At 45.6% G+C, this 14,323-nt stretch overlaps 1 protein-coding gene and 1 long non-coding RNA gene across 5 annotated transcripts in view; one reads left to right on the top strand and one right to left on the bottom strand.

Moving 5' to 3' along the window:
- Nucleotides 1-710: 710 nt before the first annotated feature.
- ccnb3 (cyclin B3) overlaps nucleotides 711-14,323 on the bottom strand; it is a 42,106-nt gene continuing 28,493 nt past the window's right edge. The window contains exons 1-12 of one of the 4 annotated variants that reach the window (XM_052066024.1): nucleotides 9,714-10,010; nucleotides 8,134-8,216; nucleotides 7,940-8,041; nucleotides 6,248-6,360; nucleotides 6,049-6,172; nucleotides 5,889-5,987; nucleotides 5,157-5,249; nucleotides 4,942-5,079; nucleotides 4,488-4,643; nucleotides 2,868-3,017; nucleotides 2,659-2,789; nucleotides 711-1,013 (exon numbers count right to left, since the gene is read on the bottom strand). In XM_052066024.1, coding sequence (XP_051921984.1) covers nucleotides 950-1,013; nucleotides 2,659-2,789; nucleotides 2,868-3,017; nucleotides 4,488-4,643; nucleotides 4,942-5,079; nucleotides 5,157-5,249; nucleotides 5,889-5,987; nucleotides 6,049-6,172; nucleotides 6,248-6,360; nucleotides 7,940-8,041; nucleotides 8,134-8,216; nucleotides 9,714-9,741 — 1,281 coding nt within the window. In that variant the 5' untranslated portion in view covers nucleotides 9,742-10,010 and the 3' untranslated portion in view covers nucleotides 711-949. Of the gene's footprint in view, nucleotides 1,014-2,658; nucleotides 2,790-2,867; nucleotides 3,018-4,487; nucleotides 4,644-4,941; nucleotides 5,080-5,156; nucleotides 5,250-5,888; nucleotides 5,988-6,048; nucleotides 6,173-6,247; nucleotides 6,361-7,939; nucleotides 8,042-8,133; nucleotides 8,217-8,289; nucleotides 8,841-9,713; nucleotides 10,011-14,323 lie in introns of those variants that run through there. The other 3 variants (XM_052066029.1, XM_052066037.1, XM_052066019.1) reach the window with 3 other exon arrangements.
- On the top strand, nucleotides 10,297-12,463 carry LOC127601097 (uncharacterized). The gene is made up of 2 exons (XR_007962487.1): nucleotides 10,297-10,400; nucleotides 12,147-12,463. It is a non-coding gene; the product is annotated as an uncharacterized LOC127601097 (long non-coding RNA).

Raw genomic sequence — 14,323 nt, 5'->3', positions numbered from 1 at the left:
AGACAGACAAAATGTATTTTCTAAAAAAAATAATAATAATAATCACACGGGTGATGAGAAATTACCTCAACTAAAAGCATGACAAAAACGTATTTGCAGTTCCACCTCCAACATAACCCGAGGGAATTCATTTTATTGCATGATGCTTTTTAAGCCATGTCACTCCGTCCTCAGTATGTATTTGAAGCAGTTATGACAAAAATATGAACAATTAATGATCAATTTACGGGGCACACACTCTGAACATTTATGTACAATGAACGGTTACATTAGTGCAAAAGCCAAAACGTTTTTGATTAGAATGTAAGTTTTTGCCAACCGTATCACATGTTTTCATATATATTGTATGTATGATTGCGAGGTTTAGTTCTTACTTGACTGAACCGATGTGAAAACCTTGAAAAAGGACTACCTCGCTCACGCAGCCTAGCCTCTTTAGTGTCCTTACGTTATTGGAGAAATACGTTTGCATGGTATGATGTCATTTTCAGTCTTGTAAGTGTTACTGGAAATACAGGTACTGTAGTGAGCATTATCGTTAAGTTTCGTTGAACTAGCCGGATATACCTGTGACGTCATGGTCAAAAGACCGCGAATTAAGCGTTTTGAGGCGCTTAACCGCTTAATTCCGCACAGCCGCACTTGACCAGCTGGTCTGCTTCTGCCCCCTAGCGGCGCGCTTGTTGTCACCCCCAAACACGAATGCAACATTTGATCGTATCAAACATCTTTATTTTAAATACTGGCAAAAGTCAACACACGAGTCATTATAAAAGTAACATACAAAATTACACTTGCCGAATAAACTTTTTTTTGTTAACATTAATACTTAAAATGTTTTTAAGAACATGAATACTTTACGCAACAGCAATTAAAATGGACAAACAATATGTATAAATATTTCGCATATTAACTATTTACAACTGCATCCGAGTGAACGCTTGCTCACTTATAAAGACTTCTCCAAAACATCAAATTCCACCAGCGGCAGGGAAGCAACTCGGAAAAACACCCTGAGAAGGTGAACACAACAGAAATTAATGCAAGAACAACCATCATGGCAATGTGATTTAGAAGAAAAAGATTTGGCTGTGTTGAGAAGAATTCCACCTTTCCCTAGTTTTGTTTTAAAAAGTGGACTAAACAACTGAATTGCAAGTTCAATTAAAGTTTTGGAAGACGCATAATTGAAATTTCCCAAAGAAATATGGATAATGTTTGAAGTGTTGTGCGTCTTTGACCGTCCAAACGCATTGGCAAGTGTCTGAGTTCTCTCAACTCATCGATTTGTCACGCCGAAAATGAAACAATAGCAAGGACATTTTTGTTTTGTGCTACTAGGGGTGTAACAAAAATTTTTGGGAATCTGAAAATCAGCATTTTTGATTGAAAACATGTGTGTGCATCGCGCATCACGTGAATCATGACAAAGATCTGAATTAAATGTACACATACGCTTTCAGGTGCATTTTATGGAAAGTCTAACAAAAAATGTCAATGTCTCAATAACTCATGTGCCCTTGAGCTTCACAATTACCCCTTGACGACGACGCCTCATGCTGTTCACAAATCGGCTTATTGTCTGCTGAGGCATGGCATCGCACTCTTCTTAAAGGGCAGCTATCAGGTTGTTGAGGTTCTGGGCGTGCAGAGTTTCGAGCCTCTGCACGGTGACTCATATGACAGTGCAGGCCGTTCCATTTGAGGCACGAGTTGGAGAATTGTCGTCCAACGACGATGAAATTAGGCCTGTGTTAGTCGGGTCGTATGGGCTTGTCACTGAAGGGCAGTTCTGTCTCGACTGGACACACTGTAACACCGCCACGTTTCAAGGCTCGCCTGGCGACAACAGTGGCTGATACATGGCGCTCTCTTTGACGTCTCCAAAATCACGGGCGGCCATCATTCCTACTCATGAATCGACTTTCATTAGAGAACAGCATTGAGGCCCACTAGTCCCTCGTCCAGCGTAAACTTGGGATGCCCCTCGGCTTCCCTTAAACATGCCAGGAGTTGAGTGGCATTCGTTGTTCATAATGTTGCGGTTATCAGTATAGGATTTGGCCAAAGGACGTCCGCTTCTCCATCTTTCTGTGACTCTTCCAGTCTCTCGGGATCTCTTTTGCAACCAAGTGATGACACTAAAGGCTCAGTGGCCAAAACATTGAACGGTTGGACATGTGCATTCAAAAGCTCAGAGAAGGTCAGAAGGTCAGAAGGTCATCCTGTAATTTCACCCGAAAAGCCAAATATCCCGGACTTTTTGTGAGTGGTGTTTTTTTTTTTTTTTTGGAACGAACTCAGCCCGCAAGTTCGTTAGAATAGTTGTTGCAGTGCTTTTGAAAGAGAATTATTTTTTTAAGTGACGTTCAACACAATGCATACCGATTGGTGACCCCTGTATCTCACGATTTGATACAGATACTTTTGTTACACCCCTAATGTATAGATGTATACAGTTTCTCAACATATACATATATTGTACTCTGTATATAAATATATACTGTGTGTACACCGCGGATACTTATCAAAATCCTTATTGTTGGCGCATCGCATCGCTGGATATTTGATCTTCCCTACTTGTCACCTAATTTCGACTCCCAACACAGCAGCCATCTCCACAGCGATTCTACAGATTCTAGAAACGTGCATTCTTACTCGTGGGAGTATTTGTTGCGGACCCCTTTCAACTTGCTGCTGGGAGACTGCTCCACAACGGAGTAAAGCTTCCGGACGGCGGGCGCTACCTCGGAAATTCCGTAGCCGCTGTGGAACTGCAGGATGGGTGGCTGCGGGCACAAAAAGCAACCGCGACGAGAATGACGCGACAAAAGGTGTTGGGGCGACGTGTCAACTCAAATCCGTACCCAGACTGGCAGATTTTTGGTGCGCAGGGCCAGCAGCAGGCAGGCGGCCGCCAGCAGCGAGCTTCGCTCCAGCGCCAGCTCCATATCCATCAAGCTCAGCTCGCAGTAATAGCGCGCCAACGTCAGCGTGTCCATGCCCACGCCGGCACACTGCACACGCATACACGGGACGACGGATGCATGAGCCGTTTGCGTCGAGGGCATTCTTGCCCAAACAACAACGACAAATGTGTTCGACTTTAACCTCCTGGCATTATTTCCCCCCCCCCCCCCCCCTCCTTTCAACCATTGCGCAAGGTTGGCGTACGCGTTATAGCTAAGGGACATTTTCAGTCCGGAAAACACGTTCTGCTTTTCGGATGGCTATTGCATGATCGATGCTGCTTATCGATTTTTATTGTGTGGGCGAATGAAAAAAAAAAAAAAAATACAATTGATTTTTGCAATTGCACCATGCATTATGGACTATGTACAGGGGATAGCAATGGCTAGTGATGAAAAAAGCGGAAAGGGGCGTGGCCTGGACGGGGCGACCAATCACAACAAGTAAGACATCATACAAGTCCAATCGCAGGGCTGTTTACAATCGGAAGATGGAAAGACTGATCAGGAGAGCTTGTGAAAACTCGACGATAAGGTACCTGACCCCCGTAAAATTTTCTCAACGGATTTAGGCGATTCACAAAAATGATCAATTTAAGAAATAAAACGGCGGATTTTCGCGTATCCGCGGAAAATTGCCATCCCTGCTATGTAGAATTTGTCATGTCATTAACAGCAATTTGTCAAATCATTTCTCCATGTATTTACAGTAGAAATCACATTTTATCCCCCCCCAAAAAAATTAATGGATAAAATATATTTTTTTAATCAACTAAAATAAGTATCCAGTGGAAATGTAAGCACTAATTCAACCTTCGCCACATTCTCTGCTGTGATATCAACAAAAACGGCCGATATGAGCTACCTCAAAGACACCAACGTTGGTCTGCTTTTTGTCACTTTGAGAGCGTCTAGCGCCAAGCAGGAGCACGTATATTTTGCAATTAAAAAAAAACAAAACAAACCCGAAATGTGACACGACTGTATCGAACTCAACCATGAATTTTGTGCTTCTCAATATGTATATGCGTCGTGTGTAGCAGAGGAAAAAAAGATCAGTGGGGGGAAAAAAATGTTATTGTGTATTCATAATGCTCGCGCAATTGCTGAAATACAATCGCGTAACACTTTGACTGATCGTCAATCGATTAGTCATGCCTGGAGAGAAAGAGGCAAAAAGATGATGTCGTCGAAAGGCGACCGTTGCTTTGTTACCGTCTCGGATGCTACGTTTGTATCGCACACGGCTAACCCGATGTGCCACATCAGAAGCACGCCATCAAGGATCATACGGTAGACGTTTTGTCGGTAATAATATGGCATGGAGGGACGGGAAAAATTCTCATTCAAACCAAATCCAATCCCGGGGCCAATTTTCCAATTGCAGATTTTGATCTAAGCTTAAAATTGAATCGTGAAAATTAAACTGTGAAAAAAAATGGGCGGGATGTAATATTCTTTCATGGAGCCTTGTGGCCATATGAAAATGCAAAGGAGGAAGGCTGGGTCAGGCCGTACCTTGGCATAGCGACGGAGGAAGCGGTAGGCGATGGGGATGCCGATGTCGAAGGAGAGCGTTTGCAGGATGCGGGTCTCCATGCAGAGTAGCTCCTCCCTGTTGTACGCGTCGTCACAAACGTAAAGGAAGTTGTCCACGCATGGTGGTTCGCGCTCCTGCAAAAGACGCGCCTGTCACCAAGCTGGCTCTCGACACCTTACCAGGATTTTTCTTTCAGGCACGAAAATGACTTTGTGATCACCAAAAAATGATTGCGCTCATGTTATCTGTTTCTTAGCGGGAATTAACCTCACTAACAGGTCACTTGGTTGGTGAACATGATTATGTTTAATGGCGTGAGGGCTGAGCCCCTATAAGGGGTCCATGGACCCAAAATTTGAGAATCGCTGCTTACGTTTCACTCGTTTTGGCTGCCACTCATCAGCTCTGAAAAGGGGACACACGCGTGCGTACCTCAAACTTGGAGGCAAGTAGCATGGCGGTGGAGCCCACCAGCTGCAGCTTGTCGCACTGGATGGGGGTCTGCGCCAGGAAGTGGTCAGTCAGCTTCACGGCCAGGTAGAGAGTCTCGTGGTACAGCTCAAAGCTCTCCTGAGACGGGTTGGGAGGGGGGGTGGTGTTAGTGCGAGAGAGGGAACAAAGCTGTCGTCCGCGACAACGCAGCTCACCTGCACTTCCACGAGCCAGTCCACCAAGATGGCGCGCATCCCGACGTTGATGTTGGGCTGCTGGCACATGTAATCGGGCAGAACAAACTTCTCCTGAAAGCAAGCGCAGGAAGAAAAACTATTTGGTTGGCGGGAAACAGCGCCAGGTCCACTTGTTTCGCCGAAGACAACATCATCGCTCGAAAGACACCGTGGAGGCACCAAATTGGAATTGACAAACACAAAATCCCTGAGGGGGGCCTGGCTACTAGCAGGCTTGACGACATAGCGATACAATCCATGTGAAGTTTGATTTTAGGGGTTCATTCATTCATTCATTCATTCATCTTCCGAGCCGCTTGATCCTCACTTGGGTCGCGGGGGGTGCTGGAGCCTATCCCAGTTGTCTTCGGGCAGTAGGCGGGGGACACCCTGAATCAGTTGCCAGCCAATCGCAGGGCACACAGAGACGAACAACCATTCGCACTCACCTAGGGACAATTTCGAGTGTTCAATCAGCCTGCCACGCATGTTTTTGGAATGTGGGAGGAAACCGGAGCACCCGGAGAAAACCCACGCCGGCCCGGGGAGAACATGCAAACTCCACACAGGGAGGCCGGAGCTGGAATCGAACCCGGTACCTCTGCACTGTGAAGCCGACGTGCTAACCACTGGACTACCGGGCCGCCGATTTTAGGGGTTGTTAAAAAAAAAAAAAAAATTTTTAAAAAGGACCCCTGTCGCCGGGCTCACCTCTCGACTTTTGAGGTAGTCAAAGATGTTCTTCGCGTACTCGTGACTCATAAAGCAATCGTCGCGGCTCCCAGAGTCCACGTCAAACTCGGACGGAATCTGTGAAGGTCAGAGCGAAGAATTAAACGCTGGACTGGCTGCGGGGCAGAGAGGGGCTCACCTGGGGCCTCAGGAGGTGCGGCTGCACATGGCAGATTGCAAGCTCTCCTGCTGGAGCCGCCTCCGCTTCCGCTTCCTCCTTCTCCTCTTCGGATGATTTTCCCTCAGTGCTCTCTGAAGACGACCTGCGCGACGTCAAACAAGCGGCTGGCAACGGTACGAGAAAAACGGCGGCAGAAAAACAAAGAAGACGACTCTACTTTTGCTGCTCGGCTTGACTCTTTTCTGACAGTGAAGGGGCGCTTGTTTTCTTCACCTGCTGCTGCTGTGTCTTCTTCTGCCTGCCTGGGAAGCTGATGTGGACTTTGTGAGCCTGCAAAGCACAAAGCTAATGAGAACACCGATTCCCAAACTCTGCGAGGCATCAGCAGGCATGCGATTGGAAACGATAAGTTCATGTCATGGCTCCAAAAAAAAAAAGATGATTTTTTTTTTGCATCAAGGACATTTTTGTGCCTTTTGTAGGGTGGCCGTGAGATTCATCCAATGTCAAATAGCATTCCTCAAAACAATACAATACATGCCGATTTATATAGCGCTTCCACAACAGCGGCAGCTGTAACGAAGCGCTTAACAAAGCAGTTAACATAAACTAAAATAATAAACACAACACATAACATAAAACACGGATAGTCGTGCAGTCCTAACCACTTTTCCCCTCATACGCTTTGCTGTTTAAAGCAGTTTGAGATGAAAGAGGAGAGATTCAAAGTGTCTTTTTCACCGGTGGATCAGAGACTTCATGCTGAAAATGTGCACACGTCGGCTACAAGCCAAGTTTGAAAGTAAGTTGCAGCTGTAGCGTCCTTTGACGGAAAAAAAAAAAGAAATTGGTTCACTTCTTTGAAACAAAGTTTCAAAGTCATGAACTCAACATGAACATTTTCTAGTAGAATGCCAAAGAATCAATACCCAAGTACAGTTCTGTTGTATTCAACCGTAACCTTCAAAATTCAGTATTTGCATTTAATTTTCAAGAAGTTTGTTTTCGTACTATTATTAATGTAGGAGGGCGGGGGGGTGCGAGGGGGGCACCTTGGTGTGGCTATGATGCTGGTACATTTGAGTACATAGTACATCATACCCGTCAACTCATACGGTTTTTGCCATAGTTCATACGGATTTTGTGGTGAATCTTACGTAAATGGCCGTATCGCACAAATCATACGGATTCTGAACATTTCCGTTATTTTTTTTTCCCACCCTAACAGGTAGTTCCGTTTTTTTTGCCCAGAATGGTGCTAGTCTACTCGAATGCTTTCATTTCCGATAACTTTCCAGTAAATCACGTGGTTCCTAGTTGAAAACAGCAGAGTATTCATTGCATACTTCGGCCAGACATTGTATTATGGAGATCGACAATAAATATCATTGAAAATTTTGTTTTTTTTCTGCCGTTATTTTGACATATAAAATTCTTTGGTATGTTATAAGGATTTTTTGGGGGGTAGTTTATACAGGTATAGGCGGCCCGGTAGTCCAGTGGTTAGCACGTCGGCCTCACAGTGCAAAGGTACCGGGTTCGATTCCAGCTCCGGCCTCCCCGTGTGGAGTTTGCATGGAGGTTTTCCCCGGGTGCTCCGGTTTCCTCCCACATTCCAAAAAACATGCGTGGCAGGCTGATTGAACACACTAAATTGTCCCTAGGTGTGACTGTGAGCGTGGATGGTTGTACGTCTCTGTGTGCCCTGTGATTGGCTGGCAACCGATTCAGGGTGTCCCCTGCCTACTGCCCGGACACAGCTGGGATAGGCTCCAGCATCACCCGCGACCCTAGTGAATCAAGCGGTTCGGAAGATGAATGAATGAATGAAAAAGTTTATACAGGTTGGCTCTCCGAAAAGTTGACAGGTATGGTACATTTTGGAGATGAAACAATATGCAATGCTCACATTGGTCATATCGACGAGGGCCTTCCTCATCTTGAGCTCGGGGGCTCCGTAGCTAGGTGAAGTGGACCTCTTCGAATTTGGAACTTCCTGCTCCTCCTGAGGCTAGAAAACCACCGAGGACCAGTGAGCGAACTGGGGGCGCGCTCATCACATGAGCACACATGCTCATTTGTCAACTTTGTTTTTTTTTTAACCTGCTTGTCGCAATCGACTCCATCGGGAACCTTGCAGCGGGCGGCGACAGCAGCTCTCGTTCCTCTCACAAAAGGCATGGCACCTGCACAAAACAGCGTTTGGATTCGGCGGACACAAAGTGGAGCAATTTGGACTCGACTGGCTGCAACACGCACATATCAGTGGTTGTTTGTACACGCAGTGTCAATATAAGCGTCTCGCTTACTGTAACTGACGATCCCCGAAAGTGGAGCACTTGGGAAACAGCGGTGTAAAGTACTGGAGGAAGATTTGCCGTCGGTGTTTTGCAGTGTTGTTGTTTTTTATTTTTGCAGAATCGAATCTCGCTGCGGCTTCGCGATTGGGTGGAATTAAAGCGGTGTGAACCAATCAGCGAGCTCCATCAGATGCCGCCTGAAGAGGTGCTCGTTTTGTGCTCAACTGTCCGAAGAATGCCGAGAATCGGTCATACCGCTTTCAATGCCGAACAAAAAACAACACGGCAGATTGGTGCTAGTCATTGGATTAGTAAACAGGATGGAACTTAATCCAAATGCAGATGTGTTGGGAGAAAAAAATAAAGGTAACTTTTAATAATATATGCAATGTCGCAATATTCGGGATATTATGGGTCTCATTTCCAAGCGCACAAGGAGCCTGCGTTGTGGAAACAGCCAATAGGAATTTACTTAGGTTTGAACATATGACTAACGAAATCTGCCCCTCGTAAAATGGCATTTTAACTTTTTAACAAGCCAAATGTTAGCTAAAAATATCCTGTTCCTTACCTTTCCTAAGGAGCTTTTTGCTGATCTCATTTCACGATGACCGCAATAAAATACGACGTCACGCAATTTGCCGTCCACACTACTTTCTACTGAGCAAAACAAGGAAAAATAAAAGTAAGCCTAAAAAATGCCAAATACAAGGATCAATACCACGTGATGCACATTACATATGTATATAGAACGGAAATAAATTAAATAATAACATCACAAATAGTATAACTTGATGTTGACGATTGAACTTTAAAGATGTTTGGGATGAGAGAAGAGAGGGCCAAGATTGAAATTTCCTTTTGGGAATTTCTCCATTGTGAGAGAAATAAATGTTTTCTTATCTTATCTTAGACCAGAGCGTGACGTCATTCACGTTTGCTGTAAACCGAGTTGCAAATAAGTGGTGCCGATTTTGTGTGTGTGTGTGTTATTTTGTTAAATGTCAAAACAGCGCCAAACCATCCAAACTTCTCATTGACTTTCTTGATAGGGGCATTTGGAACATTTTATTTCAGTATTAAAACTTTCCAAAATAAGTTCGAGACTCAGGAAAATGTATGTAGGGCTATGTCGAGGCTCAATCAGCTCTTCGATTTGTGCTAGACCGTGGAACCTCCGAGCCTCATGCTCCATTCTTTCCCCTCAATGTGTACCAAAGACAACTTGAGATGCTTCCTTCGATGACGTTCGGCACGATTACAACTTTAGGCTCTCAGTCTAGGAACGAATAGCGTTGACATGCAGATACTTGTGAACAACACACACAGAGCCACATCTGGATTCATTCATGTGCTTTTTTTTGTGTGTGTCCAGACTCTCACCATGGGTTGCACCAGAAAAACACAACATGAAACCTCCTGCTTGTTCAGCGCACTTGCAACCATCAGGGGGCAAAGGAGTGCAAGCCTGCCATGAACTTTCCGCTATTTGACGAAATTGTTCCCGCTCGCTGGTGCTCAAGAAGTGCAGAGTGATTCCATCAAAGTGGACGTCTTCACCACAAGATGACGCTCCAGTCGAGTTCCAAACTGTTCTAAAAAGGCCTCGCAAGACAGAGGGATCAGGATGACACAAATACAATGGATACAGCAGTCGCTTTGTTTCTAATCTCCATCAAGTGTATTAAGTTAAGTTAAGTTAAGAAAACCTTTATTAGTCTCGCAATGGAGAAATTCCCAATTAACGCAGCAAAGCTATGAAAGGAAGAAGTAGAACAAAAAAATATAGGAGCTGCTGGAAAGGCAGCCACTCTCGCGGCGCCATTTTGAGGTCAAAAATAACAAAAATAACACAAGACAACACATAGGACAGAGACAGTCGTGCAATCTTCACCAATTTTCTGCATACACGTTGTTGTCAGTTATAGATGAAAGAGGAGAGGATCAAAGTGTCCTTTCACCAGACACTCGTGTGTGCTTCCTGTTATGCCTCAGGAAGTGAGCTTGGTGGTTTGCGTTCACACTTGTTGACACAACCAGCGTCGCGTGAGCAGTGAAAGAAAACTTCCGGTGAGTTGGATTTGACTATTTGGGCTTTTCTATAATAATATATAATAATTTTCTTAGAGGACAAGTGTGTGCGTGTGTTCAGGTCTTCGGGGCGTACTGTATATTTTCGCCATCACTCACAGGGACCAAAAACCAGGTCCCCATACACAGGGAAAGTGTGTAAAGAGCAGGTTTAGGGGACTGGCCTATGCAGTCTGGCCTTCACCTCAGCCACCCGGTCCTTCCACGTGTACTTGATAAGCAGTAATATGGTCTGCTGCTGATGTTTGGGAAGATGCTTTGGAGTGATAAAACAAATGAGGTTCCTCTTTGGGCTGTGCGTGGATGAGCTGCGGTAGGAGGGTTCCACTTGCACTTTTAGTTGCAGTGAGAACCAGCCACAGGCTTATGCCAGCTAAGGGGCAGTTTGGAGCCTTATTTGCACTTGTGGAGTTGAGGATGAGGAGAGAGGAGCGTCGGCGCGGAGCGCTGATGCGTATTTGGAACTGAGCCGCTTGGAATTTTACATGGGACAGGAGAAGTGAACCAATCACTATTAAAAAAAATTTTTTTTTTAGTCACAGGACGCTACAGCTGCTTACTTACTTTCAAACTTAGCTTGTAGCAGACGCGTGCACATTTTGATCATGATGGCTTTGATTAACTGGTGAAAGGACACTATGAGTCTCTCCTCTTTCATCTCAAACTGCTTCAAACAACAAAGCAACGCAGTAAACGTGCTTCAGATTGCATGACTGTCCCGTGTCTTATGTTATGTGTTGTGTTATATGATTTTATTTTGTGTTAACTCTTCTGTTTGTTAGCAGTTGCACCTGTTGTGAAAGCGCTATATAAATAAAGATGTGCAAATCACATAAAACACGGACTGCCGTATAATCTTAACTATTCCCGCATACGCCTTGTGGTTTGAAGCGCTTTAAGATGAAAGAGAAGAGAATCAAAGTTTCCTTTCTCCAGCGGATCAGAGACCTCATGATCAAAACGGGCATGATGTCCGTCCGACACGTCTGCTGCAAGCTGAGTTTGAAAGTGAACAAGAAGCTGTAGCATCCATTGCCAAAAAAAAAAAAAAAAATAAGAGAGTGGTTCACTCCTGTCCCATTTAGATCCGCCGCAACTTCAAGCGGCGCTAATGTGCCGATGCTCGTCTCTCATCATCCTCAGCGCCACCAGCCATCCATCCAGCTGCACCAACGCACACTGTCCAACAGCGGCGGCATCTCCGCTGAACAAAACAGGGCTGTGAAAAATGTTACCTTTTACACCAGCGCCTCGAGTAATGAAGCGGCGCTAGTCCAATAGCGCCGACGCCCGAACACCCCGCACCATCAAAATCAGTGCTGACACACGCATGCTGCCACGGAGGCACAAGCATCAAGCACAGATTCTTCTCCTTCGACAAATGCCATGGGGAAAAAAAATGCTGAAAACAGTCCCCACCGTGTCCACATGAAGGACAACGAACACCACATGCATAAAACAAAAGACAAAAACAACCAAAAAAGCAGAGCGCTCGCAGGCCGGGTGCCAAATATAGTGTCATCTAGGGAAGCATGATTAGAATGTGTTATTAAACATGGTAAAAATGAAAGGAATTTAAGAGATGACCCAAACATCACACAGAGTCGAGCACATTGGTGGGAGGGGGCGGTCACCAATTCTGCTTCTGACCTCGGGGCGAGGTCGCGGCTGCATCTGGAGGCGCACACACGCTCGATGTGTTTGACACAGATTCCATGTTGACAGAAAGCCACGATGAAGCCCTTGACTGAAAATCCCAACGGGATCCCAGGACACGTAAAGGAATCGCAGCTTCGGTCCAATCCACCCGCCCTGGAGACTTTCGCAGATTGCCTGGCCCGTGACATCATCGGTGAGCTCCTGCAAGCCGAAAGCAGCCGAGGGGGCGACCGAGCGAGTAACGGAGACGCAGTTGATGCACTCGCTCGCCAGCTGGCTGAAAGCATCATCACCTCCTCACTTCATCGAGTTTAAATCCGACAACGCGACACGTGACGTCATTCCAGTGTTTTGCATTTTCAATAAAGTTCATCCAAAGAGAGCACACACTTTGATAAGCGGAAGCTCCGTGTGTTTTAATTGCTTTTACAGACTGGCCACCAGGTGGCAGCACAGGAGAACCGTGTGGAAACGATGACTTGAGGCTGAGTGCACGTGGACATCCTTTGGGGGCGGGGCTTTTGTTAGGCTCAAGTAAGAACAAGAAGAAAAGAAACTGTAGACAGTGATTTGTTTCATTGTTATTGTGTTGATAGAAATCAAATCATTACACACTGACTGCATTAGCTGTGGGGGGCTTTTGAGTGTTTGTGTCTGTAGCCGCTAACAAGCCTCACTGAAGCACGGAGAGCTTTTCGCCTGCACGCCTCTGGCGTTTGTGGCTCAGGCGATGGAAGTTCCTCGAATTGCATTGTAATTTAGTGCGTGCAGTCGGGTCGTGATGATTGGTATTGTGCGCCTGCTGGCCGTGCAACTCTGCAAGCACCGACACGTTTTATTGGGAATTCATGCGTGCAGAAAAGGTGGCAGGCAAAGTTGGACTGAAAAGAGGCTGAAGACGACGACGCTCAGTCAAATAGGTGGACTGAGACTCACAGATGAGCCACACACGAACTGCACGAACTCGTTTTGAAAGTCTCAGCCTTCACGTGCAGGGGGGAAAAATGTGTTGTTAGTGCTTAACAGAACACACACCACACGCCAAAACCAGCAGAGGGTCTGTTGTAGTACTAAGAGTGACCTGCGAGGGGCAGCATGATGTCATTCGGATTAACACAAAGTACAAAGAAGACGAAGAAGAAGCGAGGCTAGCTGTTAGCTTATGTGGTGTCTCCATTGCAGTGAATAACTTCAGGGACATGTACAAAAGCTTCTGGTTGGTTGTCATTCCGTTTCACGCCATAATCACGCGATGAATTTGATGGGAAAAGGCAAAATGCTCTAATTCAGTCCGAATTATCTCCCATAGCACTTTAGTGGCCAAAAATTGTCAGTGCATACAGCAGTCAGAGGAGGCCATGCTTTGAATTAGGTTATGGTGAAAAAAATGTTGTGTCGGCTTGCATGGATTTAGAACAGGGGTGTCAATCTCCATTTTGTCACGGGCCACATTGTAGTTACGGCTTCCCTTTATGATGGTAAATTTTGTGAAACCATATAAATGTTCATTCACCTCCCCATATTTCATACACAGCACACAAAAAATTGATGGATAACTCATTTTAAAATCAGAAGTCAAGAATAATGACTTGTTTTAACATTTTTTGGGGAACGTTCATGTAATAAGGGATTTGGTCATGAGAAAATGTTTGTAATATCATATGTTATTATGGATTACATATGACAATTTGGGGCGGCCCGGTAGTCCAGTGGTTAGCACGTCGGCTTCACAGTGCACAGGTAACGGGTTCGATTCCAGCTCCGGCCTCCCTGTGTGGAGTTTGCATGTTCTCCCCGGGCCTGCGTGGGTTTTCTCCGGGTGCTCCGGTTTCCTCCCACATTCCAAAAATATGCATGGCAGGCTAATTGGACACTCCAAATTGTCCCTAGGTGTGAGTGTGAGCGTGGATGGTTGTTCGTCTCTGTGTGCCCTGTGATTGGCTGGCAACCGATTCAGGGTGTCCCCCGCCTACTGCCCGGAGACGGCTGGGATGGGCTCCAGCACCCCCGCGACCCTAGTGAGGATCAAGCTGTACGGAAGATGAATGAATGATTGAATGAATATGACAATTTGAAATTTTGGTTGAGCCTTTAGCAGGCATCATGGAAAACTTGACATGCTTGATTTGCTTTTGCGGGCCACACAAAATATTGTGGCGGGCCAGATCTGGCCCCCGGGCCTTTTCTTGGACACCTGTGATTTAGACACACAGTGTCTCAAATGAGTAACTGTTTTGATGACT

The sequence above is a fragment of the Hippocampus zosterae genome, chromosome 1, assembly GCF_025434085.1.
Source record: "Hippocampus zosterae strain Florida chromosome 1, ASM2543408v3, whole genome shotgun sequence".
Classification (NCBI taxonomy): Eukaryota; Metazoa; Chordata; class Actinopteri; order Syngnathiformes; family Syngnathidae; genus Hippocampus; species Hippocampus zosterae.
The sequence above is the reverse complement of the archived record's forward strand: the minus strand, read 5'-3'. Positions and strand labels throughout refer to the sequence as shown.